Source organism: Stomoxys calcitrans, chromosome 5 (assembly GCF_963082655.1).
Source record: "Stomoxys calcitrans chromosome 5, idStoCalc2.1, whole genome shotgun sequence".
Classification (NCBI taxonomy): domain Eukaryota; kingdom Metazoa; phylum Arthropoda; class Insecta; order Diptera; family Muscidae; genus Stomoxys; species Stomoxys calcitrans.
This window is the reverse complement of record NC_081556.1, coordinates 84,361,058-84,386,601: the sequence shown is the minus strand read 5'-3', so window position 1 is coordinate 84,386,601 and position 25,544 is coordinate 84,361,058. Positions and strand designations below refer to the sequence as shown.

The following is a 25,544-nucleotide window of genomic DNA, read 5'->3' as shown; positions in this document are numbered from 1 at the left end:
TACTTTAAAATTAAAATGACTTATTTTTGAGTTTTGTTGATATTTGATTATTTTGGATGTGTGTTATTGTTGCCAACGTTTAAATACAAAGCCAGGATTCACTGAATAAGGTTAAGCCAAGCGATCAGCCGATATACTTTTTTTTTAATATTTGGCAGTACTTGGCATTGAGGATGTCAACTTGTTCTCTTTTTACACTCATTCTTTGTTTACGTTTTCTCCTATATGATGACATTTTCAATCGTCAGATTTGACATCCTTAATGATGTTTATGGGGCCTATCCACTTTGTGTTTTGCATGTGACCTAACCTTCTATTAGTGAATCCTGATACAAAGCATTTAGGGGGAAGATCGTTTTATTTATCCAACCCGGTACGTACAACCGGCTGCCATGGGATTGTCCAAATTATCATCTTGTGGATAGGTATCCACTGCCCAGAAGCCTTAAGGTAGATCTACAATACATGATATAGAGCGTGAGTTTCAGCCCTACAACGGTAGCAGATGCGGTAAATAGCTACCGGGTGAATGTAGTCCTTGGAGAACGACCCCCTCCCATTGCACCTGAAGAAATTGACCTCCTCCGGCAAATCAGAGCAGCCGCCTCAACTCCTACAGAACAAAGATGATTTATTGCCACCTTTAAATAAATAATGGCCATATAGTTCCCGCAACGCGGCTTTTTCAGCTATTCGCGTGAGAACGCCTTTATCAATCCACCTTGCTCCTGCATCTGCTCCAAGTATGGCTTAGGTTAGGTTAGGCTGAAAAGAGCGTGCGGATATTAATCCGCTCCATGCCACTATGGACATTTGTTCATTTTTCGTTATAACCTAATATGGACAATGATCTATAGTTGACGTTTCGAAATGTCAATTTTTAATCCGATTGTGATGAAATTCGACAATTTATATATTGGTTGCCCAAAAAGTAATTGCGGATTTTTCATATAGTCGGCGTTGGCAAATTTTTTCACAGCTTGTGACTCTGTAATTGCATTCTCTCTGTCAGTTATCAGCTGTTAATTTTAGCTTGCTTTAGAAAAAAAGTGTAAAAAAAGTATATTTGATTAAAGTTCATTCTAAGTTTTATTAAAAATGCATTTAATTTCTTTTAAAAAATCTGCAATTACTTTTTGGGCAACTCAATAATAATGCTGCTTAATACGGTTAACAAATGTGAAACCGGTTAACATATGTTAAACCGGTTAACAAATGCTAGCAATTCCATGGCAGCCGCAAGATATATTCATTTACAGGTAGTGGCAGTTGCCCAACAACTAAATATTAACTGCACTATCTACCAAAATCAGTGATTAGTGTAACTCTGATTTTGTGTATGTTACTAGTCCGTGCCATTCTTCGTTGTTTGTGCTTGGCATTGTTCTTAACTACAATATAATACACACACACATACAAAACTCGTTGACAGATAGTGCACTTCGCGAGAAAAAATTGTACTCAGATGTTTACGGTACACTACCTGGTAATTATGTCATGTGGCAGCCGGTTGTACATAAATTTAACAAATGTTAAATTTTGTTGTTACCTTCATGCAAAGTAACCCATGATTGAGTTGTATCTGCAGTTGATGCCGTTGTGACTTCGTTTAGTATGGATCCGGTTCATTAGTGTTTCACTCCTCTAAGCAAGCACGGCCTAATTGCTCTTTCCCTGGAATTATTGTTTCCTCTACGCTGATAAGCTTCAATTTGACACAACTGGAAACAAGGTTGACGACCAAGGATATTTCACACACTTAGCAGTGTGGCGGCAGCCCTTGCCGATGAAGGAATTCATCGGGTCAATCCGGTACATACAACCGGCTGCCATGGGATTGTTGCATTTATGTTCTATTTTATATGGATATTGACAATTGTCCACGTGAAATATGAAATTTAGTACCAGCTCTTTTCGTAACCGATATCATGTAACGTTACGTTGTGTACTAACCTACACTTTTCTTTATTACTTGCAATACAACACTGTTAGTTGGTTTTATGATATTGGCAACACTTTTGTCAGTGGTGGTTTTGCTTTCGCATTTATTTTTATTCGCATATTTTAAATTGATTTGAACGGACGTAGCTGTACTCGCGTGTGTTCATCTATAACAACAACAACGCGAAGAAAAATATACAAGAAAGTTTGTCGGCTATTGGAAAGGAATTTGTGAATATTTTTGTGACTAACAACACCTTAAAGTATACATAGGTGTTGTGTGAAGAAAAACGGAAAATTTGTGAAGCAAAAACGTAGAATATATACATTCATAAGTGATGTAAATAAACAAGAAAACAAATTAAGAAATTTGGTGTATATATGTGTAAACAATTTTAGACCAAACTGCACTTTATAATTAATTAAATACAGAATTGTGTATGAACACGCGTCGCTGGAAACATTTTCAATTGAATGTAAGTGGTTTTTCTTTCAAGTGTTTGTTTTTTAGTTTATCGCTAATCATGATAGTCGTCGTCTAATCGATGACCGCATTTTTAGTGCTTCACTTTTTTTCATGACTCCATCCATTTGTTGGTTGTTGTTGTAATTAATAGAAAAATTATTGTTACCTCCATGCACATTTGTGTAAATGTATGTACGCACGCACGTATGTACGAATGTGTGTTCGTTGTATTTGTCTAATGAGTCGGCTTCTAACTTCCCAGCAGGCCGCGTTGTCAAGAATGACCATGTTAAATCGTTGAAGACATGTAGCCGACAGCACATACAAATCGTTTATGATATTTTCATATAGTTGTCGCGAAAATCACGGATGATATTTCAAGCGATATTGTGAACCAACAAGTCAACATGTCTCATGACAATTCAAGTGACGGGACGTTTAGAGAACGTTCGTTTTTCACAATTTTAAATTTCTCAATAAAAAAATTGTTATGACTTGTTCATGGACACGGTTAGTGAATTCGTCATTCAAAATCGAAATTCAAATTGCTTAAAGAAGACATTGTCATAATAGTCGTTTGGACTGCTGGGTTCGTCCATTGCTGCACAATAGGACAGACGTCACTCTTACCAAAAAAATTGTGGAAACAACTAGTTTGGTGGTAGACATCTGTGTATGTTTACAAATATATTGCCCGTCTTCGGTACTGGGAAAATCGAAGTTTGTCTTTCCACAATTGTTTGCGCCGATATGTTTTAATGGTGGTGACTTTTGCTTCTACGCCCGGCAGGTATTTTGTTGATGTTTGCTCATGGAATTTCTCTCGCCGTTTTTTTTTGCGTACAAGAAAAGTTTGAGAGTTTGTATTGTTGTAGGGATTTAATGTGAAATTGAAAGGTCGACTTTTCGACCTTTGATTATCAAAAGTCGACATTAAAAAAAAAATAGGCTTTGCGCGTTATTTTTATATACCCTTGGTGTAGGTCAGTTGGTATTGTTGTTGTTTTAGCACTGTGTTGTGTTCTATATTTTGTCCGTTTGATTCTGTTTGAGTATTCAGATCCAGGAACTCTGCGACTAAGATGGGGTGCTACCATAGGGATCTGGGTCTGAGTCGAATGGGTCCGGCTGGGCAGTTAAACAGGTCATGTTTATCGTGTGGTCCCTTGTCACAATCGGAGATATACATCCTGCACGTCGGCATCAATTCTTGCTCTGCTGGATCATAATTGAGCCGGAACTACTCTGGTTTGCCGGGTAAGGTCAATTTCTTCAGGTGCAATGGGAGTCGATCCTTCTCCAAGGACCACATTCACCCGGTAGCTATTTACCGCATCTGCTACCGTGTCTGCATGAATGTTGTCTAGACCCGTGGAATGGAGGATAGGTTGTTTTTGTTGTTGTAGCAGTGTCTTGTACATGGAGGCGGCAGCCCTTGCCGATGAAGGACTCTATGGGATTGAGGATAGATAGAGGTTTAACAATGCCGGAGGTCAGCCCGCCTTGGGGAACCTCCTGTTTCACTCTATGGTGCTTCGACTTCTTATCCCTAAATTCCACAAACGACTGGCGACCACTCAGTTAATTCGCGAACCAGCGTTTCAGGCCTGGTATTGGCGATATTCTCAAATAGTTACCAAATGGCCAGGGCTGATCAAAGCCAAGGCAAATGTGTGCGGGTTTGACAAGAAAAGCAGTTGTAGCCTCATTTTCCGGTGAAGGTGGCGATCCTTGTCAAGGTCCTGTAGATGAGCAAGCTCGTTCCTTCCAAAAGATCGATTGCTGCGGGAACTTGGTGGTCATTTGTCGTTAAAAGGTGCCAATAACTCGCCTTGTTATATCGAGCATCATAGGCACTCGTATTTGTGCAAGAGCCGGAGCCCCCGACCTCTCACTGAGACTCTCCGCTTGATACCGCTGATTGTCCGCAACTTCCGTTGCAGCTACCCCGTGGAGCATTCCACTATCCGCAACCTGTGAACGCGCCCGTTAGCTCGTAGCTTAGGTTCTCGTGACAGCAATTAACACTACACAGATCGAACCTGAGTGTTCCACCATGTGTGGTGGTCACAGCTATCCTGTTTCGGGAAAGCAGTTGTTGTGCTATGCAGTCTTTGAAATCCATGATGTTGCCCGGCGAATGGAAATTCTCCAACGAGGCTCGGGAGGGGTAGTGCCTCAAACGTTTTGGGTACTGGTGAGTTATAATTGTAAAAGTACCATATCGGTTCATGTTTTCATTTGGCTCCCATATAAATCAAACTCCCGATTTGACTTCTTGAGCCTCTAGAGGGCGCAATTCTTTTCCGATTTAGATTTCGTGACGAGCTCAATGATAGGACACACACCAACCACTATGGAACGCGTTTCGTCTTTGGTTAGAAGACTTTTCAACCATATTAGGTGTGATGGCTTCAAGGGCCATGCGTTGGTGTGTTGTATTTGCATCGTATTAAAAGCGAAAACGCATCTACGATACAATTACCACATTGACAACGCTCAACAACCCTGTCTATTAGCTGTACTTTTCCCAATGCATGAATTTTTGTGTAATGACAGACATTCTTTCTGTGACAAATTACACTTCTTCTGTACTGCACATGATTTTGTGCATCTGTTGGAAGTTGTATTGATGGCTTTAAACGCTAAGACAACGGCAATGGCTCTCGCCGCTGCTCCGTGTGCCCAGGTTCGAATCCCGGCCGGGCTTTTCCGAATTTTTCATTTTTCAAGTTTTTTGCCTATAGGGCGAAGATCATTAAATTTTACAATTCTTGTTTGTTTCTCTTTCGAGACGAGCTCATCCTGATATAGCTCCCATATAAACCGATCTCCCGATTTGACTTCTTGAGCATCTAGTCGGCGCAAATCTTATCCGATACCGCTGATTGTCCTCGACTGCAAATACAGTTACACCGTGATAACGAGGAATACCATTCGGATCCGAACTCAAAGTTCCAACCCGTGCGGTTCTTTAGTTTGTTTGGGGATTGTGGTGGTCCCCCAAACACTAAGCCCGAGAAATATATCAGCTACGTGCTCTATTCTCATATATCATTATATCATTTATTTGATCCCCATATTGCCATTGTCCTCAAAATTGGATATCAAATTCGTTTTCCAATCTCATTTAAACTCCTTATTGCAAAAGTCAGCAAATATGTCCGGTTTGGGGTATTGGCCCTAAAAACTAGGAATATTTAGTTCCACTCTCTTTAAGACCCAAATTGTCTTGGTGAGCAAATACGTCCTATTTGGGGGTTGTTATGGTGGTGGGACGTCCGCTAGACAGTTGGCCCCTAATGTTGATATCAGATACGTGGTCTACTCCCACATACCTTTAATTTGAGCCCAATATTTCCTAGTCGTTGTGAGTTGGGCGATGGGCGGTCACTCATTGAGTTGGGCTTGAAAATATATATCGGATTCGTGTTCCACTAAAACCCTCTTATTTGAGACTCATATTGCAAAAGTCTATAAATACTTACTATTTGGTTGGTGTTATGGGGGTGGGGTGGCCCCATAGACACTTTTCCCGAATATTGATATCTAATTCGTGCTTTACTACCAAAGACCTTTCATTTGAGCTCCATATTGCTATGGTCGTAAATTTGTCCCCTTTGGGGGATGTTTTTGGTGAGAGGCGGCCCCCCAAACACTTGGTCCCATATTTGGATATCAGATTCGTATTCTACATTCAAATACCTTCTATTTAAGCCCCATATTGCCATGATCAGTAAATAAGTCCAGTTTGGGGGGTGTTTTGGGGAAGGGGTGGACCCCCAGAAACGTGGCCACACATTTGGATATCAGATTCGTATTCTACTCGCAAATACCTTTCATTTGAGTCCGATATTGCCATGGTCGGCAAATATGTCCGGTTTAGGGGTGTTTTGGGGCTTGGGGTGGTCGCCCTAGCACTTGGTCCGACAATTGGATATCAGATACGTTTTCTTATCCTAAATACCTTTCATTTGAGTCCCATATTGTCGTGATTGGTATTAATATATGTTTGGTAGGTTTTAGGGTGGGGCGGCCCCCTAGGTACCCCATCCGAAATTTGGATACCGAATTTTTATTTTTAGGGTACTATATGAGAGCAAACAAAATTTCGCTTAAATCGCACCACCCATCTCCGAGATCTGGCGTTTCTGAAAATTAGGGTAAGGGGGAGGGTCCGCCCCCCTTCAGATATCAAAAAATGTAGTACCCTTTTTTCACCACGGGATCATTATTATCTGTGAAAATTTTAAGAAAATCGTTTCAGCCGTTTCTGAGTATAAGGAACCCACAAACATACAAACAAACAAATTGATTTTTATATATAAGACGATAAATAATAATATAAATATAATATATAATAACAAGTAAAAGCGTGCTAAGTTCGGCGGGGCCGAATCTTACATACCCTCCACCATGGATCGCATTTGCCGAGTTCTTCTCCCGGCATCTCTTCTTAGGCAAAAAAGGATATAAGAAAAGATTTGCTCTGCTATTAGAGCGATAACAAGATATGGTCCAGTTCGAACCACAATTAAATTAAATGTTGGAGACCTGTGTAAAATGTCAGCCAATTCGAATAAGAATTGCGCCCTTTGGGGGCTCAAGAAGTAAAATAGAGAGATCGATTTATATGGGAGCTGTATCGGGCTATAGACCGATTCAGATCATAATAAACACGTATGTTGATGGTCATGAGAGGATCCGTAGAACATAATTTCAGGCAAAGCGGATAATAATTGCGACCTCTAGAGGCTCAAGAAGTCAAGATCCCAGATCGGTTTATATGTCAGCTATATCAGGTTATGGACCGATTTGAACCATACTTGGCACAGTTGTTGGATATCATAACAAAACACGTCGTGCAAAATTTCATTCCAATCGGATAAGAATTGCGCACTCTAGAGGCTCAAGAAGTCAAGACCCAAGATCGGTTTATGTGGTAGCTATATCAGGTTATGGACCGATTTGGATCATATTTGGCAAAGTTGTTGGATATCATAACAAAACACGTCGTGCAAAATTTCATTCCAATCGATAAGAATTGGCAAAGTTGTTGGATATCATAACAAAACACGTCGTGCAAAATTTCATTCCAATCGGATAAGAATTGTCCACTCTAGAGGCTCAAGAAGTCAAGACCCAAGATCGGTTTATATGGCAGCTATATGAGGTTATGGACCGATTTGAATCATACTTGGCAAAGTTGTTGGATATCATAACAAAACACGTCGTGCAAAATTTCATTCCAATCGGATAAGCATTGCGCTCTTTAGAGGCTCAAGAAGTCAAGACACAAGATCGGTTTATATGGCAGCTATATCAAAAGGTGGACCGATATGGTCCATTTACAATACCAACCGACCTACACTAATAACAAGTATTTGTGCAAAATTTCAAGCGGCTAGCTTTACTCCTTCGGAAGTTAGCGTGCTTTCGACAGACAGACGGACGGGGCCTCTAAAGGCTCAAGAAGTCAAGATCCCAGATCGGTTTATATGACAGGTCATGCATTGATTTTACCCGTACATTGCAGAGTTTTTGGAAATCAGAACAAAACACCTCATGCAAAATGTCAGTCAAATCGGATAAGAATTGCGCCCTCTAGAGGCTCAAGAAGTCAAGACCCCAGATCGGTTTATATGACAGCTATATCAGGTTATGGATCGATTTCACCCATACTTAGAACACATGTTTAGAGTCATAAAAAACACCTCATGCAAAATTTCAGCCAAATCGGATAAAAATTGAACCCTGTAATGGCTCACAAAATCAAGATCCAAGATCGGTTTATATGGCAGCTGTATCAAAACATGGACCGATATGGTCCATTTACAATCCCAACCGACCTTCACCTATAAGAAGTATTTGTGCATAATTTCAAGCGGCGACCTTTTCTCCTTCGAAAGTTAGCGTGCTTTCGACAGACAGACGGACGGACATGACTAGATCGACATAAAATGTCATGACGATGAAGAATATATATACTTTATGGAGTCTGAGACGAATATTTCGAGGAGTTACAAACAGAATGACGAAATTAGTCTACCCCCATCCTATGGTGGAGGGTATAATAATAATAATATATGCTAAATCTGTAGGCTTGGCCATTTTGTTAAGGCCATTTTCACTTTTTTAACCTTCGCTATATTTTATTCATATTGAAATTTCAAGTACAGTTGTTCTCAATACAAAATTTTCGTTTTCAATACAACATAAATTTGTTGCTCGTTAAAATTGAACGATTCATTTCGCGGCAAATAAAATCGTTTTGTCTTAGTCTCATTTGGCTGACTAATCTCGCGAGCAAACATTTCTATGTAGAAATTTACAATAGTGACTATACGTATGTATGTGTATGTATGAGGGTGGAACGTGTTAAATATGACATGAATGAATGCTTTTAATGGTGTCCATCAAGATGCACAGGTTAGCACGTCTATCTGAGTTGACTATCCCCTTAACATTGTAGACATAATTTTGAATATTTTCCAATAGCTAAAATTGAAGTCTTACAGATTATGATAGAAATTTAAATCAAAGTTCTATATAAACGAAGAACTTTGGCCAAATTAATAACAACACGTATATAAAATTGAGGGATCGCTTAACTCATTATGTACCACTGATCTGGAAGTTGGCCAGAAATTGTTGGGGTTTTTCATAAAAAAAAAAATAAATAAAAATATTTGCTGATAGAATTATTAGTATTTTTATACCTACCACCGTAGGATAGGGGGTATATTCATTTAGTCATTCCGTTTGTAACATATCGAAATATCAATTTCCGATCCTACAAAGTATATATATTTCGGATCGTCGTAAAATTCTAGACGATTTAATGATGTCCGTGTGTCTGTCCGTCCGTCTGTTGTAATCACTCTACAGTCTTCAAAAATTGAGATATGCACACTGGTTAAGTTCTTGAACGAACGGGTAAAATCGGACCATATTTGGATATAGCTGCTATATATAACGATCTGCCGATTAAGGGTCTAGTGCCCATAAATGCATTATTTTTTATCCAATTTGAAACAGTGAGTAAGGTAAGTCTTCTTTACAACCGACCCAAATATGGTTCAGATCCGACTATATTTAGATAGCTTGGAGGCCACCATAGCTCAGAGGTCAGCATGTCCGCCTATGACGCTGAACGCTTGGGTTCGAATCCTGGCGAGACCATCAGAAAAAATTTTCAGCTGTGGTTTTTCCCTCCTAATGCTGGCAACATTTGTGAGGTACTAAGCCATGTAAAACTTCTCTACAAAGAGGTGTCGCACTGCGGCACGCCATTCGGAAGCGGCTATAAAAAGGAGGCCCCTTATCATTGAGCTTTAACTTAAATCGGACTATACTCATTAATATGTGAGAAGTTTGCCCCTGTTCCTTAGTGGAATGTTCATGGGCAAAATTTGTATATTGCCATATAGACCGATCTCCCGATAAAGGGTCTGAAGAGCATAATAGCTTTATTTATTACCCGATTTCGCTGGTATTTGAAACAGTGAGTTTTTTAAGCCTCCCTACATCTGACCTAAATACCGATTAGATTGGTCTATATTTAGATATAGCTGCAATATAGACCGGTCTGAAGCCCATAAAAGCGTTATTTATTACCCGATTTCCATGAATTTTGAAATAGTGAATTGTTCTGAGCCTCCCGATATCCGACCTTAATATGTTTCAGATCGGTTTATATTTGGATATAGCTCCCAAAAAGACCAATAATTTGTTCTACAAAACTGAATAGTGACTTATATAGATTGCACCACTCAGTGTCCGAACTTTATGCCTTTTTACTTGTTTAATTTGTAATGAAGTATCGGTAAGGGTACCAAAAAAAAAAAAATAAAAAATTTTTAAACTTAGCTTGGCACAAAATGGGTTAATATTAAGAATAGGAGCAAAATTTGACAAGAATTCAAGGCTTACAAGAGATAATATCTTTACGGCCTATATTGGAAATGGATATTAAAATGCACGAATGTAGCTTCCTAAAATACTATTAAATTTCCCATGAACATTCCGCTAAGGAACAGGGGATACTTCTCTCATATCAATGAGTCTAGTCCGATTAATGTTTAAGCGCAATGATAAGGGACCTCCTTTTTTATGGCGAATCCGAACGGTGTGCCGCATAGCGATATCATTAGGTAGAGATCGTAGAGTGAAACAAGGAGTTTTCTAAGGTGGTATGATATCAGCGGCACTGTTTAACCTCTATCTATCCTCCATTCCACCACCTCCAGACGGCATAGAGATCGTATCATATGCGGACGATTGTACGATCATGGCATCAGGCCGCCCACCCATTGACATCTGCGATAGGTTGAAAGTCTACCTCAACGAACTTGCCTCATATTTCGCTACAAGATATCTGAAGATATTCGCCACCAAATCTTCAACCACATTGTTCACTACAAATACGAGTGAGGTGAATACTGAGCTGACTGTGATGGTCGATGGAGAAATGATTCCGACCATCAAGTGTCCCAAAATACTTGGCCTCACATTTGACAGCTCTTACACATTCTCCTCACAGCAATCTGCGATAAAGTCAAAAGTAGAAACAAGGTCCTCAAGTCACAAAAAAACCTTGTTGACCACGTACAAAGCAATTGGCCGGTCTGTGGTAAGTTATGCAGCGCCAATGTGGTCTCGTCAACTTTGTGACACGCAGTGGAATAATATTCAGATCTGTCAGAATGCCGCCCCCCGAACTGTGACGAGCTGTCTCCTCACTTCCATCAGGAGGCAAAGATCCTACCAGTGCGAAGACATAACTACATGCTGTCTAAGCATTATCTTTTGGGCTGTTATCACAAACCATCATCTTGTGGATAGATATCCACCGCCCAGAAGCCTTAAGGTAAATCTACATGGTGTAGAGCGTGAGGTTCAGCGCTATATCAAGCAGGTCTAAACAACATTCATTCAGACACGGTAGCAGATGCGGCAGAACTACCCGGCAAACCAGGTATACTTGTATAAAACGTAGAAAAAGTCGCAAGCGTCATAAACCTTAATAACTCAGTGCAAAAGTTTGATTTTTAACAAATATTATTGTCACTTATTTGTTGTATATAGAAGAGTTTATATGTAAAAAAATTTCGCAATAAAAGAAATATTAAGTTTTTTTTTTAATTTTTGCATTTACATTTTTCACACAATAAATTGGAAATATACGCAAATTTCAAGTCAATTTATAAAGTAACATTAGTTTTCATAAATTATATTTAGAAATTGCAATTATTTTGTATCCTTTTGCAAAATTATTTGCTTCTCCCGTTTTAATTTGCTTTTTGAAAGCTGTTGTAAACGACATATGTTAAAAATGCATGACATCTGAGGAAGTGTCAAGTGAAATGGTACATGGAGTGTTAATTATGTTATTCAATAACAATACTTAAAAATAACATTACTTATTCAATAAAATACTTAACACGCCATCTTCCATTTCACTTGACATTACCTCACATTAGCATACTTAACACGCCATCTACCATTTCACTTGACACTACCTCAGATGTCATTCATTTTATAACAATATTGGTAAAAATCGTGTAAACCTACGGTAGCTTTTTCTAATTCTGAACCGATTTTTTCCAATTTCAATATTGTTCGTCTCCAGGAGGAAAAAATTACTTATGCCAAAATTTTTAGTTAATCAGATCAAAAATTCGACATATTTTCGTTCGAATTTTTTTTCTGTCAGAAACCTAGTTTTTTGGCTAGGTTTACGACGTTTTCGACGTATGTAATATACGTCGGAAATGTATGTCATATACGTCACTGTTTATGACAGGCCATCTCTGGTCTTGACACTCAACAGAATCAAGCAGACGAAAGATAGAACACAGTTAACTGCTACAACAACAACAACTAGGTGGAGAAGTTTTAATATGGCAGGATACTTTACAAACGAGCCAGCATTAGAAAGGGGATAACCACTGCCGACATTTTTTCCAGGCACTCGGCGCCATAGGCGGACATGCTAACCTCTGCGCCACGGTGGCCTTATATATCAAGTAAAACCCACAAAAATTGGCTTCCAGGTGCTTAACAACATAAGTCAGTGTGGGCTTGACGCTCTTAGTTTTACTATTTTCCAATAATTAGCAAAGACTGTATAGGAAGCAAAATGCAAATATTCTCGCGTACCATCCGTTGAGGCAATTGTTGGGAAATACCTGATGTTCTATTGGGTTGCCCAAAAAATAATTGCGGATTTTTTAAAAGAAAGTAAATGCATTTTTAATAAAACTTAGAATGGACTTTAATCAAATATACTTTTTTACACTTTTTTCCAAAGCAAGCTAAAAGTAACAGCTGATATCTGACAGAAGAAAGAATGCAATTACAGAGTCACAAGCTGTGAAAAAATTTGTCAACGCCGACTATATGACAAATCCGCAATTACTTCTTGGGCAACCCAATATTTCTTTTTTGCGACCCACCTTGATATGTGTACGCGTGTGTTCGGCTTGGTATTTAAAAATTTCAATAAAAATTGAGTGCGTCTATTTATATTTTTATGTTTTGTTGTTCGCTTTGTTTTGATACACTGTTTGTTTTGCAATAAGATTTTCCTTGCTAATTTCATTTGGTTATGTGTTGGTTGGTTGGTATGTGTTGACGGTACGCAACATACATGCCATTGAGCCCAATTTGTTCCAATTTTTGTGTTCCCGTTTTATTTTGAGCCCCCCGGGAAGATGTTTATACCAAAATAGCAAGGTCCATAACGTTTTCAAAATTTCCCAACGGTTTTTTTTTTGTATAAGAGTTAACACAATTGAAAGGTGCTTATTCATTCTTCCTAAAAAAAAAATTGTAGTAGTTAATGTTGTTTTACTTTTCTTGTATACAATTTTGCAACTATGTTCTCTGCATTGCCTGTTTTCTTGCAAAATATGTATGCCCCAAAATGTCTATTTTGATTATTTGGGTTGCGCCATGTTGCTGTGTTTCATCATACATATAAAAATGAAAATTGCATAACTTTTAATATTTTTTTGCAAAAAGGCGTGATTAACGAAGAAATTTCAAACTAAAAATGTTGACGGCTTATATTCAGTTATGTTGGTAGCTTTTTATTTGCTTGAGATTATTCTCTCTAATCATTAGAGTATTTGATTTGGCAAATATCAATACACATAAAACTGCGAATTCTTAAAGCAGTTGTAAAGATAGACTGCCTGCCCCCGTGTACATTAGCGAAACTAGTCTCTCACATCGAATTTTTGATACTCAACAAACTGCAAACACAGAAAATAAAAATTTCTGAGAATAATGGGCCGCATTTTTTTGGACAAATAAAATTATCAGCATCGAACTGTGGATAAAGTTTAAGCCATTAGGTGAGGTTAGTTTGAAGAGAGGTGGCGGATATTAATCCGTGTTATACCGCTATGGACATACACCTAAGTCAGTAATCGGCTTGTTGTGTGCTCTAAATTAGAGGTGAGGAACAACGATAGTCGGCCATAGTCATTTTACAACCATCAGTAGTTGACGGCAGCCCGTCCACAATAATATAAATGTTTGTTTTATTGTTGGTTTGTATTTAAATATTTTTTATACTCTCGTAGTCCACCGTAGCGCAGAGGTTAGGCTGTCCGCCTATGACGCTGAACGTCTGGGTTCGAATCCTGGCTAGGCCACCAGAAAAATCTTCAGTGGTGGTTTTACCCTCCTAATGCTGGCAACATTTGTGAGGTACTATGCCATGCAAAACTTCTCTCTAAAGAGGTGTCGCACTGCGGCACGCCGTTCGGACTCGACTATAAAAAGGAGGCCCCTTATCATTGAGCTTAAACTTGAATCGAACTGCACTCATTGATATGTTTGCCCCTGTTCCTTAGTGGAATGTTCATGGGCAAAATTTGCATTTGCATATACCCACGACCATAGGCTAGAGGTATATTCATTTAGTCATTCCGTTTGCAACACATCGAAATATCCATTTCCGATCCTACAAAGTATATATCTTTCTGATCACCGTAAAATTCCAAGACGATTAAGCGATGTCCGTGCGTCGGTCCATCTGTCCGTCTGTCCGTCTGTTGTAATCACTCTACAGTCTTCAAAAAAATATCGCGCAAATATTTACGTATAGCTACCATATAGACCGATCTGCCGATTTGGGGATTTGGATCTACTACTGCTGCTTTGTGTTCGCTTCTTTGTCACTCATCTTTCTCCGAATCCGTGGTGCTGCTATCGCATGCCTGCCTTTCAGTGCTCGAAACACTGAATGTGAGGGAGTTCCTATTAGAGCTGGCAAACTATCGATAATCGCAACAATCGATATTGTCGATACTTTTAAAATAATAAATATCGATCGTATCGATACTATCGTTAATTTCCTATCAATTTATTTCATACGGAAATGAGAAGTAAAAATCTTGAGATAACTTCCAAATGACAAGATTAATAAAGTCAGTTGAAAGTTATGAATCTATAGGCGCAATGTATCTTAAAGGATACATTCAGTGTCGTATCGCTTATTTTGCTTACCTTTCCGATAGTATTCATCGGAAAAATAATTATCTATATTCAGTCAAAAAATGAATTATCGATAGTATAGATAGTGTCATCAATATTTTGCCAGCTCTAGCTCCTACGTTTATCTTAAATTTAACACAAACTATCGACGATAGTATCGATGCGGACTATCGAAAATGTCTCTGCCGCTATCGATAGTAGCTCGGCACGGGATAACTGTGAGCACCACACAGGCTGGAAACGAGAAGCTTAACTGCGAGCTACCGGGCGCGTCCACAGGTTGTGGATAGTGGAATGTTCCATACGGATTATCTGCAACGGCAGTCGCGGAAAATCCGCGGTATCGAGCTGAGAGTCTCAGTGAGAGGACCAGCGGCACCGGCTCTTGCACAAATACTGAGTGCCTAGGTTGCTCGATATGACAAGGCGAGCAATTGGCTCCTTAAATAACCAATGCCCACCTTGTTTCCACGGCGATCGGTCCGTGGGGCCGGAACGAGCTTGACGAGTATCGCCACCTCCACATGAAAATGTGGCTACAACAACAATAGTGCCGATAGTTCTCCACCTCTATGCATTGGGAAAAGTACAGCTAATAGACAGGGTTGTCGAGTGTGGTTAATGTGGTAATTGTATTATAGATGCGTTTTCGCTATTAATACGACGACCCTTGAAGCCATCACACCTAATATGGTTGAAAAGTCTTCTAACCAAAGATGTTTTGAGCCTGTAATCTTTTTTACAGGCTATTGTTGCAAAAAAATAAAAAAGCGACTATTTAAAGTTTTAATGTGCAAAAGCTCCGATATGAACTTCACTTTATTAGACTGCTTCTTTTCTACGAATGATTTAAAAATTCAATGTATGCAAAAATGATCTCGAAAGTAACAGAATGCATTTACCAAAAAAAAGGTTTATGTACAAAAAGATTTATTTTAAACATACATACAATAGAATTGACCAGTCTATGTAACTACAAATAGACTGGCAAGTGCTTAGATGTATGAGGGAGTATGTATGTTTATTAGTTGTGTGTATAATTGCACTGCTTGCAGGTACCAAAATATGCACTCGCTTTAAACAACAAAAAACCTGAGTGCAGCGCAAGTGCAAGTGCATTTATGCAATACAGGGCCGGACTTGCGGTTAACATCCTCCCCCCGTTGAAGTACTTGGGGCTTCAACAGAAAAATCAATAGGAAGCAAGGCTAGGTTTGTTACTGCTCGCTTAAAGATGCCACAGCTAGTTCGTATGTTCACCACTCGAGCGACTTCATCTTGACCTTTAATAATTTCAATAACTCGTCCCAATTGCCATTTAAGTGGAGGTAAATTGTCGTCTTTAATGAGCACCAAACTTCCTAAGGAAATGTCTACGCCTTTTGCTTGCCATTTTGTTCGCTCTTGCAAGAGAGAAAGGTAGGAGCTGCTCCATTTTCGCCAGAAAATTTGTTGCAATTCAGAGACCCTTTGCCAGCTATTGAGACGACCGAAGTTGACCCATGTCATATTTGGTTCTGGGATAGAGATTAATGGACCGCCTACTAAAAAATGTCCAGGTGTTAATACATCCAAGTCATCCGGATCTTCTGAAAGAGGACACAATGGGCGAGAATTTAAGACTGCTGATATTTGGCACACTAAAGTCCTCAGTTCATCAAATGTTAATGTGTTGAGTCCAACAACTCTGTAAAAATGAAATTTTGCTGACTTTACAGCTGCTTCCCAGAGCCCTCCGAAGTGAGGCGATCTGGGTGGAATAAATTTCCATTCAATACCATCATCGAGGCACTGTTCATGGACTGCGTTTAAATGTGACTGCCTCAAAAACATTTCTTTCAGTTCATTGAGTTCATTTTTGGCACCGACAAAATTTGTTGCATTATCCGACCATATTGTTCTTGGCTTGCCTCTGATGGAAACAAATCGTCGAAGAGCACATAAAAATGAAGGCGTTGATAGGTCTTGTGCGACCTCAAGATGTGTTGCCTTCGTCGAAAAACAGGTGAAGATGCAAACGTAGCATTTTACTGGCGGGCGACTCTTGACTTCTGATTTGTAGTAGAATGGTCCACAAAAATCCACACCAGTTGTGTGAAAAGCTCTATTCGGTCTAACTCTATCAGAGGGTAAATTGCCCATAACGTGTTGCATTAGCTTTGGCCTCATTCTAAAGCATCTAACACATTTGGATATTATAGAGCTCACCAGTTTCCGTCCACCGATGGGCCAAAATTGCTGCCGAATGGCTGCCAATAAACATTGCGCGCCAGCATGCAGCAATTTGAAATGAAAATGCATCACTATAGATCTTGTAATTGGATGGTTTTTAGGTAATATAATGGGGTGACGTGCATCAAACTCCAAATTTGAGTTTTGAAGGCGCCCTCCAACTCGAATCAACCCATTATCGTCAACCATAGGCATCAAAGATGATAATTTGCTGTATGAAGGAATGGCTTTGTTTGCTTTCAATGTTCTATACTCCTCCGAGAAGCAAACTTGTTGAATATTTTTGATTAAAAGGGTTGTCCCAGTTTTGATGTCATCTGGGGTTAACGCTTCAGAAGAACCTCTCAATTTAAAAAATAGAAATTTAGCAATGTACGCAAATATTCGTTGCATTTTTGGAAATGAGTTGTGATACTTACACTGTATCGACAAATCGGTTAATGTAGTTGTAAGTAATACATTCCTTCTCCGCTCTGGCAAGTCCTTCAAGTATTCTGTACTACCAGGCCAGGCTGCAGATTCGCTCAAAAGGAAATCCGGTCCACTATTCCACAACGGTGATTTGAGCAGCTCTTCAGGGGTTGCGCCTCTTGATAAAATGTCAGCTGGATTGAGCTTCGTTGGAACATAGCGCCAATACATTGTTGTTTCGAGTGACTGAATTCGAGAAACTCTATTCGAGACAAAAATATTGAAGTTTGATGGTAGTTCTCGAAGCCAGGATAATACTACCATTGAATCGGACCAACAAAATACATTGCAGCGAAAAGAAAAAGTTTTAACAACATTATCCACGAGTTCGGATAAAAGACATGCCGCTGAGAGTTCAAGTTTTGGAATTGTCAACGTTTTTATAGGTGAAACTCTAGATTTGGAGCATAATAAAGAAGATCTTACAATGCCATCTATTTCCGACCGTACATACACGCATGCGCCGTAAGCAGCTAAACTGGCATCACAAAAGCCATGAATCTGGGTAGAGGCGGAGATTACCGAAACGTAGCGTGGAAATGTAAATCGATGAACTGAATCGAATTTGCTAATATAATCGATCCACGATGAGTGTAACATTTGAGGCAAACTTTCATCCCAATCCAAATTTTGCTTCCAAAGATGCTGCATGAAGATTTTTGCCTTGGTGATAACTGGTCCAATCAAGCCTAAAGGATCATAAAGCCGGGCAATAGATGACAATATGGTGCGCTTGGTTACCACCTTCCAATCATTGATGGGGTTGAACGAAAAAATAAAATTATCACTTTTGGGATCCCAAATCAGCCCAAGAGTTTTTGTGATGTCTGTACCATCATGAAATTTCAGAAACTGTTCACAATCTGAAACTGGAACACCTTCAAGAACAGCTGGCTCATTTGAACACCATTTACGAATCAAAAAATTGCCTCGTTTGAGTAACGCCGACACTTGTTGTCTTATGGCCAAAGCTTCTTCAACAGAATTGCCCCCAGAAATCATATCGTCAACATAAAAATCTCGCCGAACAATCTTAGCGCCAATAGGAAAACAATTCTCTTCATCGATGGAGAGTTGGTGCATTGCGCGTATGGCTAAGAACGCTGCTGGTTTTGTACCATACGTAACAGTGTTTAATTTGTAGACCTTTACTTCCTTCATTTCACTTTCTCGCCAGAGGATACACTGAAGATAGTCATCAGGATGGGATACACGTACGCACCTGTACATCTTACAAATATCCCCACTCAGCGCCACCTTGAAAAATCTGTATCTGACTAGTGTATTAAACAATTTCGGTTGTATGCTAGGCCCAGCGTATAGAATATCGTTTAATGACATTCCTGATGTGGTTTTGGCCGAACCATCGAAGACAACTCTTAGCTTCGTCGAAGTACTGTCCAACTTATGGACACAATGATGAGGCAAGAAATATTTGGCTTCAGGTACCTGGGGCGATATTAACGACATATGATTTAAATCAGCATACTCACGAATAAAGGCAGTGTATTGGGCTTTTATTTCCGGATGGCGCCTGAATTTCCTTTCTAAACCATACAGACGCTGTAGTGCTTGTTGGTAAGAGCCTCCTAGGGATGAAACATCTTTGCCTTCGACTTTAGGCAATCGAACCGAATATTCACCTGTAGGTAGCCGGACGAAATTGTTGACGAAATGGGTTTCACAATACGTGTCCTCTTCAATAATGGGCTTAAAGTTGGTTTCAATTTCCCAAAATCCTTTAATAATTGTTGAAAGTTGTGCTTCTTCTTCCTTCAAATCGGTATAAATAACGGCAAGCGAACAAGATTGCCGTGAGCGAAAACTTCCTCCAGCAACTACCCATCCTAGTAAGGTTTTTTGCAAGACTGGTAAGTTGGCGGCAATCTTAATTTGCCCAACTGACATCAAATCGAAGAATAGTTCAGCACCAATCAAGATATCTATGCGATCAGGCTTATCAAATGATGGATCTGCAAGCTGAATATTTTTGGGAATATTCCAATTCGAAGTTTCCAAATTTATGCCGGGTTGATAGTCTGTGATTGTGGGTACAACCATGGCAGCGAATGTTGTAGAAAACTCGCCAATTCTAGATTTTACTACCAGATCAACAGATTTGTTTACATCAACACTTCCATCCCCAATGCCAGAAATGGTGGCTGAAACCCGATTGCAGTCTAAGCTAAGACGCTTGACAAGGCGATTGGCAATCAAGTTAAGTTGCGACGCAGAGTCCAAAATCGCTCGGCATGGAATGAATTCACCAAACCTATTTTTGGCAAGGATGATGGCAGTCGCAAGCAAAACGCTACCACTTGAAGATGAGGACGGCCCAGATGAGATGCCGGTGGATGACGTCAGCACCGCTTGAGTGCTCGATGGTTCCACAGGTTGCGATGATGTTGAAGGATGTGGCGTAGATGGTTGCTCCATATGCAACATAGTATGGTGTTTTGATGAACATTGCCGACAGCAGCCTGAGAAACATGTTTTCAAGGAATGCCCCTTACGGAGACAATTCAGACATAATTTGAGCCTTTTTGCTTCTTTGAACCGAAGAGAGGGAGAGAGGTTAGAAAACTGTGGACAATTTACAATAAAATGGTCCACTGAGTCACAAAAAACACAGGATGGCGATTTGGCTCCTGCAGCCACATGCACATGACGATTCTTGGGGTTTTGTTTCTTGGTGTTCTGGTGTGTTGAATCCATGTTTGTGACAGAGTGCTCCAAATTTTCGAGCATACGACACCTTTGGTCTAAAAATGATGACATGGAACTCCAACTGGGCAATTCATTTGCCACCAAGCTCTCTTCCCACTTAATCTGTGCGGCCATGTCCATTTTTGATGTTGCCAAATATATTAAAAGACCATCCGCTATTTGGCCTTTGGAGGTAATGGTCATCATAGCACGTAAATGCGAATTCATTTTGTCACTAAGATGTCTAAGGCCTACAGCAGAACCATTTTCGACAGGTTTCAGGGAAAATAATTCTTTAATGTGACTCTGAAAATGTAATAATTTATTATCGAATCTATTTTTCAATAATTTTACCGCTTCCGCATAGTTTTTCTCGGTCAGCTCCAATGAAGAAACAGTGTCTAGAGCGATACCAGTAAGGCTAGAACGAAGATGATGAAACTTCTCTAAAACACTGAGATCCGTGCTGCTGTCGACAACCGTGGTAAACAAGGAGAAAAAGTTCGGCCAATCTGCATAACCTCCACTGAATTTGGGCAACTGAATTTCTGGAAGCCTAGTTTTTCGCATGGCCGATGAATTTTCACCAAGCGAACCACCATCAATAGAAAATTGACGCATCGTTGAAGACCTAAGGTTTGATTCTGACCTTTGAATAACATTCAATCGCCTGGTCAATTTAGCCTTCGCATCCAAGTATAGAGTTGTGAACCTCAGGCGCCCATTATATTCTTGTTCGACGGTTAATATTTCCTCCAATGCTGATTGAGCGTCTTCAAATGATGCGTTTATTTGGTCCACAAAGTCGAGACGGACGGACAAATCGGCCAAATCATATTGGGCCAGCTGCTCGCTTGTTAGGCTTTTGATTAATGTCTCCAACTGCTTCTCCATCGCTGATATTTTAGTTCGGAACGGCAAAACATTTTCAGCAACTTCCCCATTAATGGTATCGGTACCTTGATCAGTTACAGGCATTTTTCACTGTTCCACTTTCCAAACGATATATTTTTAAACGATAAAGTACTATCCGAATTGATATTTTTTTTTTATATTAAATTTTTGTGATTACAACACTTAATCACGTCGGGGTCACCAATGTTTTGAGCCTGTAATCTTTTTTACAGGCTATTGTTGCAAAAAAATAAAAAAGCGACTATTTAAAGTTTTAATGTGCAAAAGCTCCGATATGAACTTCACTTTATTAGACTGCTTCTTTTCTACGAATGATTTAAAAATTCAATGTATGCAAAAATGATCTCGAAAGTAACAGAATGCATTTACCAAAAAAAAAAGGTTTATGTACAAAAAGATTTATTTTAAACATACATACAATAGAATTGACCAGTCTATGTAACTACAAATAGACTGGCAAGTGCTTAGATGTATGAGGGAGTATGTATGTTTATTAGTTGTGTGTATAATTGCACTGCTTGCAGGTACCAAAATATGCACTCGCTTTAAACAACAAAAAACCTGAGTGCAGCGCAAGTGCAAGTGCATTTATGCAATACAGGGCCGGACTTGCGGTTAACAAAAGACGAAACGGTTCCAAAGTGGTTGGTGTGTGTTTTTCTTTTCCATTTTGCATCTCCGATCATTGAGCTCGCCTCGAAAGAGAAACAAACAGAAATGACCAAAAAGTAACCTCGAAAAAGAAATCTAAGTCAGAAATTTCGTGCTACTTACAAAATACCTATAAGTTCTCCCCGCCCCTAAGTTGGTTTATTTCTGGTATTCTGTCCTCGCCTAAGTGTCATGGACTTTTAGCCGCGTAAGCCGGGCAACGACAAAGGAAATGTCAATTCAGTGTCTCATCATTTCCCCCACATGCCCTACACATTCTATCACTCGATTTTGCATATGTGAGCTTTTAGTCCTATTTTGCAAAATCGGTGCACAAGCCATTAAAAAACGAATTATTATAAGAAAAATGGAGCTGCGTCGGCCCTCCGCTAATCGCCCTAAAAGAAGACTTGAACGTTCGAAAAACGCTTCGCTGTTGCTGCACAACGAAAAAACTAAAGTGTCATCAAATGAAATAAAAATCATGGCATTATCGAAATAAATGGAATAAGGTAATTTTATAGGCTTCTAAATGAGGGCTGCGTCATTCAGGCGTAGAAGGCACTGGAGACGATGTCGATGTGGGTGCGGCATCCCAATCAGACTTTCACGATATATGTGAACCGTAAGTCGGCGCTGAAGGCTCTGGCGTCGGGCCATGTGGGGTCCAGTCTGGTAAGAAGATGTCAAGAGCTGCATCGAACCATGGGAAAGGCTGTCAGACTCTTCTGGGCCATCAAGAGTGGAGGGGAAGGTAGCGGCCGACGAGTTAGCAAGGAATGGGGAGCTGAGTGCGAGCTTCTTGGTAGGGTGGACGCCTTAATTTTGTTTTTGAGGCGTGGGTTGTTCGCGTTTGGACGAAGCTTATGCTGGTGCTAAGGAAGTATGACTTTGGACTGTTCATAGTTTACTACAACGACAGGTTGTTGTTGTAGCCAGATTTGATTTTGGGGGTTGCGATTCTAGTCAAGCTCCATAGGTAAGCAAGTTTTTCACGTTCTCATGTTCACGAGAAAAAAATTTACGCATGCGCGACTTTCTTATGTCGACTCACATTCACAAACGTTTACGAGACAAAAAATATGTTTTTCCATGTGTCTTAAATTATGCAGCATTTGAACGTACATTTTTATGTATAAAATATACTAACCCTGCATAATACGAATACGGAGCATTCTACTATCCGCAACCTATGGACGCGTCCGGTAGCTCCCAGCAGAGCTGCTCGCGATGACGATGAACATCTTACAAATCGGAGCTCAGAATTCATTTCAGCCAGTGAGGGTTATTCCAAGCACTTACTTCATTCGTCATTCTGGAGTTATGTAAAGGCCTCAAGCCAGTGGCAAAAGCATTTAGTCTAGACACGACGTCTAGAGACATCAAGCCTAAATTGGGTGTATCATATGTCTCATCCCCAGTGTGGCTGTGATACCCAGTGTAACCATCGCTCTCTGCTTAACGTGCGACGTTTTACTGTTCAGCAAAACATCCAGGTATTTTTATACGCATCACCGAAGGATTGTGGTATATTCATTTTGTCATTCCGTTTGCAACACATCGAAATATCCATTTCCGACTCTAAAAAAGTATATATATTCTTGGTCAGCGTAAAAATCTAAGACGATCTAGCCATGTCTGTCCGTTGAACTCACGCTACAGTCTTTAAATATAGAGATATTGAACTGAAATTTTGCACAGATTCTTTTTTTTGTCCATAAGCAGGTTAAGTTCGAAGATGGGCTATATCGGACAATATCTTGATATACCCCCATATAGACCGATCGGCCGATTTAGGGTCTTAGGCCCATAAAAGCAACATTTATTATCCGATTTTGCAGAAATTTGGGACAGTGAGTTGCGTAAGGCCCTTCGACACCCTTCGTCAATTTGGATCAGACCGGACCAGATTTGGATATAGCTGCATTATTTACCGATCCTCCGATTTAGGGTCTTAGGCCCATAAAAGCCACATTTATTATTCGATTTTGCTGAAATTTGGGACAGTGAGTTGTGTTAGGCCCTTCGACATTCTTCGTCAATTTGACCCAGATCGGTTCAGATTTGGATATAGTTGCCATATAGACCGATCATACGATTAAGGGTCTTAGGACCATAAAAGCCACATTTATTATCCGATTTTGCTAAAATTTGGGACAGTGAGTTCTCTTAGGCCCTTCGCCATCTTACTTCAATTTGGCCCTGCCATATAGACCGATCTCTCGATTGAAGGTTTTGGGCCCATAAAAGGCGCATTTATTGTCCGATGTCGCCGAAATTTGGGACAGTGAGTTAAGTTAAGCCCCTTGACATACTTTTGCAATATGGCACAGATAGGTCGAGATTTGGATATAGCTGCCATATAGAGCGATCTCTCGGTTGTAGGTTTTGGGGCCATAAAAGGCGCATTTATTGTCCGATGTCGCTGAAATTTAAGACAGTAAGTTGTGTTAAGCTCTTCGACTTCCTTCTTCAATTTGGCCCAGATCGGTCCAGATTTGAATATAGCTGCCATATAGACCAATCACACGGTTTAAAGTTTTGGATCCTTAAAAGGCGCATTTATTGTTCGATTTCGCCGAAATTTGGGACAGTGCGTTGTGTTAGGCTCTTCGACATTTTTCTGCAATTTGGACCAAATCGGTCTACGTTTGGATATAGCTGCCATGTAGACCGATATCTCGATTTAAAGTCTTGGCCCCATAAAAAGGCGCATTTATAATCCGATTTCATTGAAATTTGACACAGTTACATATATTTACCGGAAGTGGTGGGTATCCAAAGTTCGGCCCGGCCGAACTTAGAGTCTTTTTACTTGTTTGGTTCAGAACATGAAAAATACATTCCCCCCAAGGAGACAGAAGTAATCTAAGTGTCAAAAAAGGTACCATAATACCAAGACAGTCTTCTGTGTAATCGACAATAGCATGTATAAAGGGCACTTTAAACATACTTGCTCCTTCGATTATTGCGTTATTGCCGAGGAGGGCGATCCTAAGGAATTTTCGTCGTGCCATATGTATATTTCAAACTCTAGAGTTTTTTTTAACCCAAAACTAATAGAAAAAATACTTTGGAAAATATAATAATTTGCTTTAAGCAGTAAGTTCAATTAAGTCAATAGCCAAGGCAATAGTCAATAGCCTAGAACAAAAACTTCGCAAAATGAAGCTAAAATTGTGAAGATGTCTTTATTGACGTATTTTTAATAAAAAAAAACAAAGTCACACATAAAAGTACATTTATTAGCGTTTGAATAGGTAACATTAGGTAAGGTTGAAAAGAGGGTGCTCATTTTAAGCCAGCCATAGCACTATGGACTTACACCGAATCCTGTAATTGGCTAGTGTGTGCGCTTTGAGTAAATAAAAAGTAACCTTGAGAAGATTTCATCCATTCTGCTTCAAGTCTGGTATCGTATCAACAACTAAGTGTCGGTATCTGTTAGCCACAAAAGCCGGGCAACGGCACAGGACATTTTTAAACGTCTCGCTGTCTTCCCCATATATGCTACAAAGGCTATGAGTTGCCGTACCTATTCTGCTTAAAGTGCCAGTAGTTCTATTATTCTCTTAATGATGCCAAAACGCCATACTCATATCCTTCATAATATCCCTCATTAATAACATTGTCAATATCCGGATCTTTATATAGG

The 25,544-nt window shown here is 39.7% G+C and overlaps 2 protein-coding genes across 3 annotated transcripts in view; one reads left to right on the top strand and one right to left on the bottom strand.

The window, feature by feature from the left end:
- Positions 1-2,056: 2,056 nt before the first annotated feature.
- The window catches only part of LOC106088725 (klaroid protein), a 65,504-nt gene continuing 42,016 nt past the window's right edge, over positions 2,057-25,544 (top strand). For both annotated transcript variants that reach the window (XM_013254380.2, XM_013254381.2), the window contains exon 1: positions 2,057-2,417. The gene's annotated coding sequence lies outside the window, so the exon portion shown is untranslated. The remainder of the gene's footprint in view (positions 2,418-25,544) is intronic.
- On the bottom strand, positions 14,596-21,301 carry LOC106091406 (uncharacterized). Its single transcript, XM_059369837.1, has 6 exons — positions 20,678-21,301; positions 20,239-20,629; positions 18,044-20,097; positions 17,566-17,803; positions 17,309-17,487; positions 14,596-14,694 (listed from the first exon to the last, which is right to left on the bottom strand). Exons 1-6 carry the CDS (start codon positions 21,299-21,301, stop codon positions 14,596-14,598), a joined length of 3,585 nt encoding a protein of 1,194 aa, XP_059225820.1.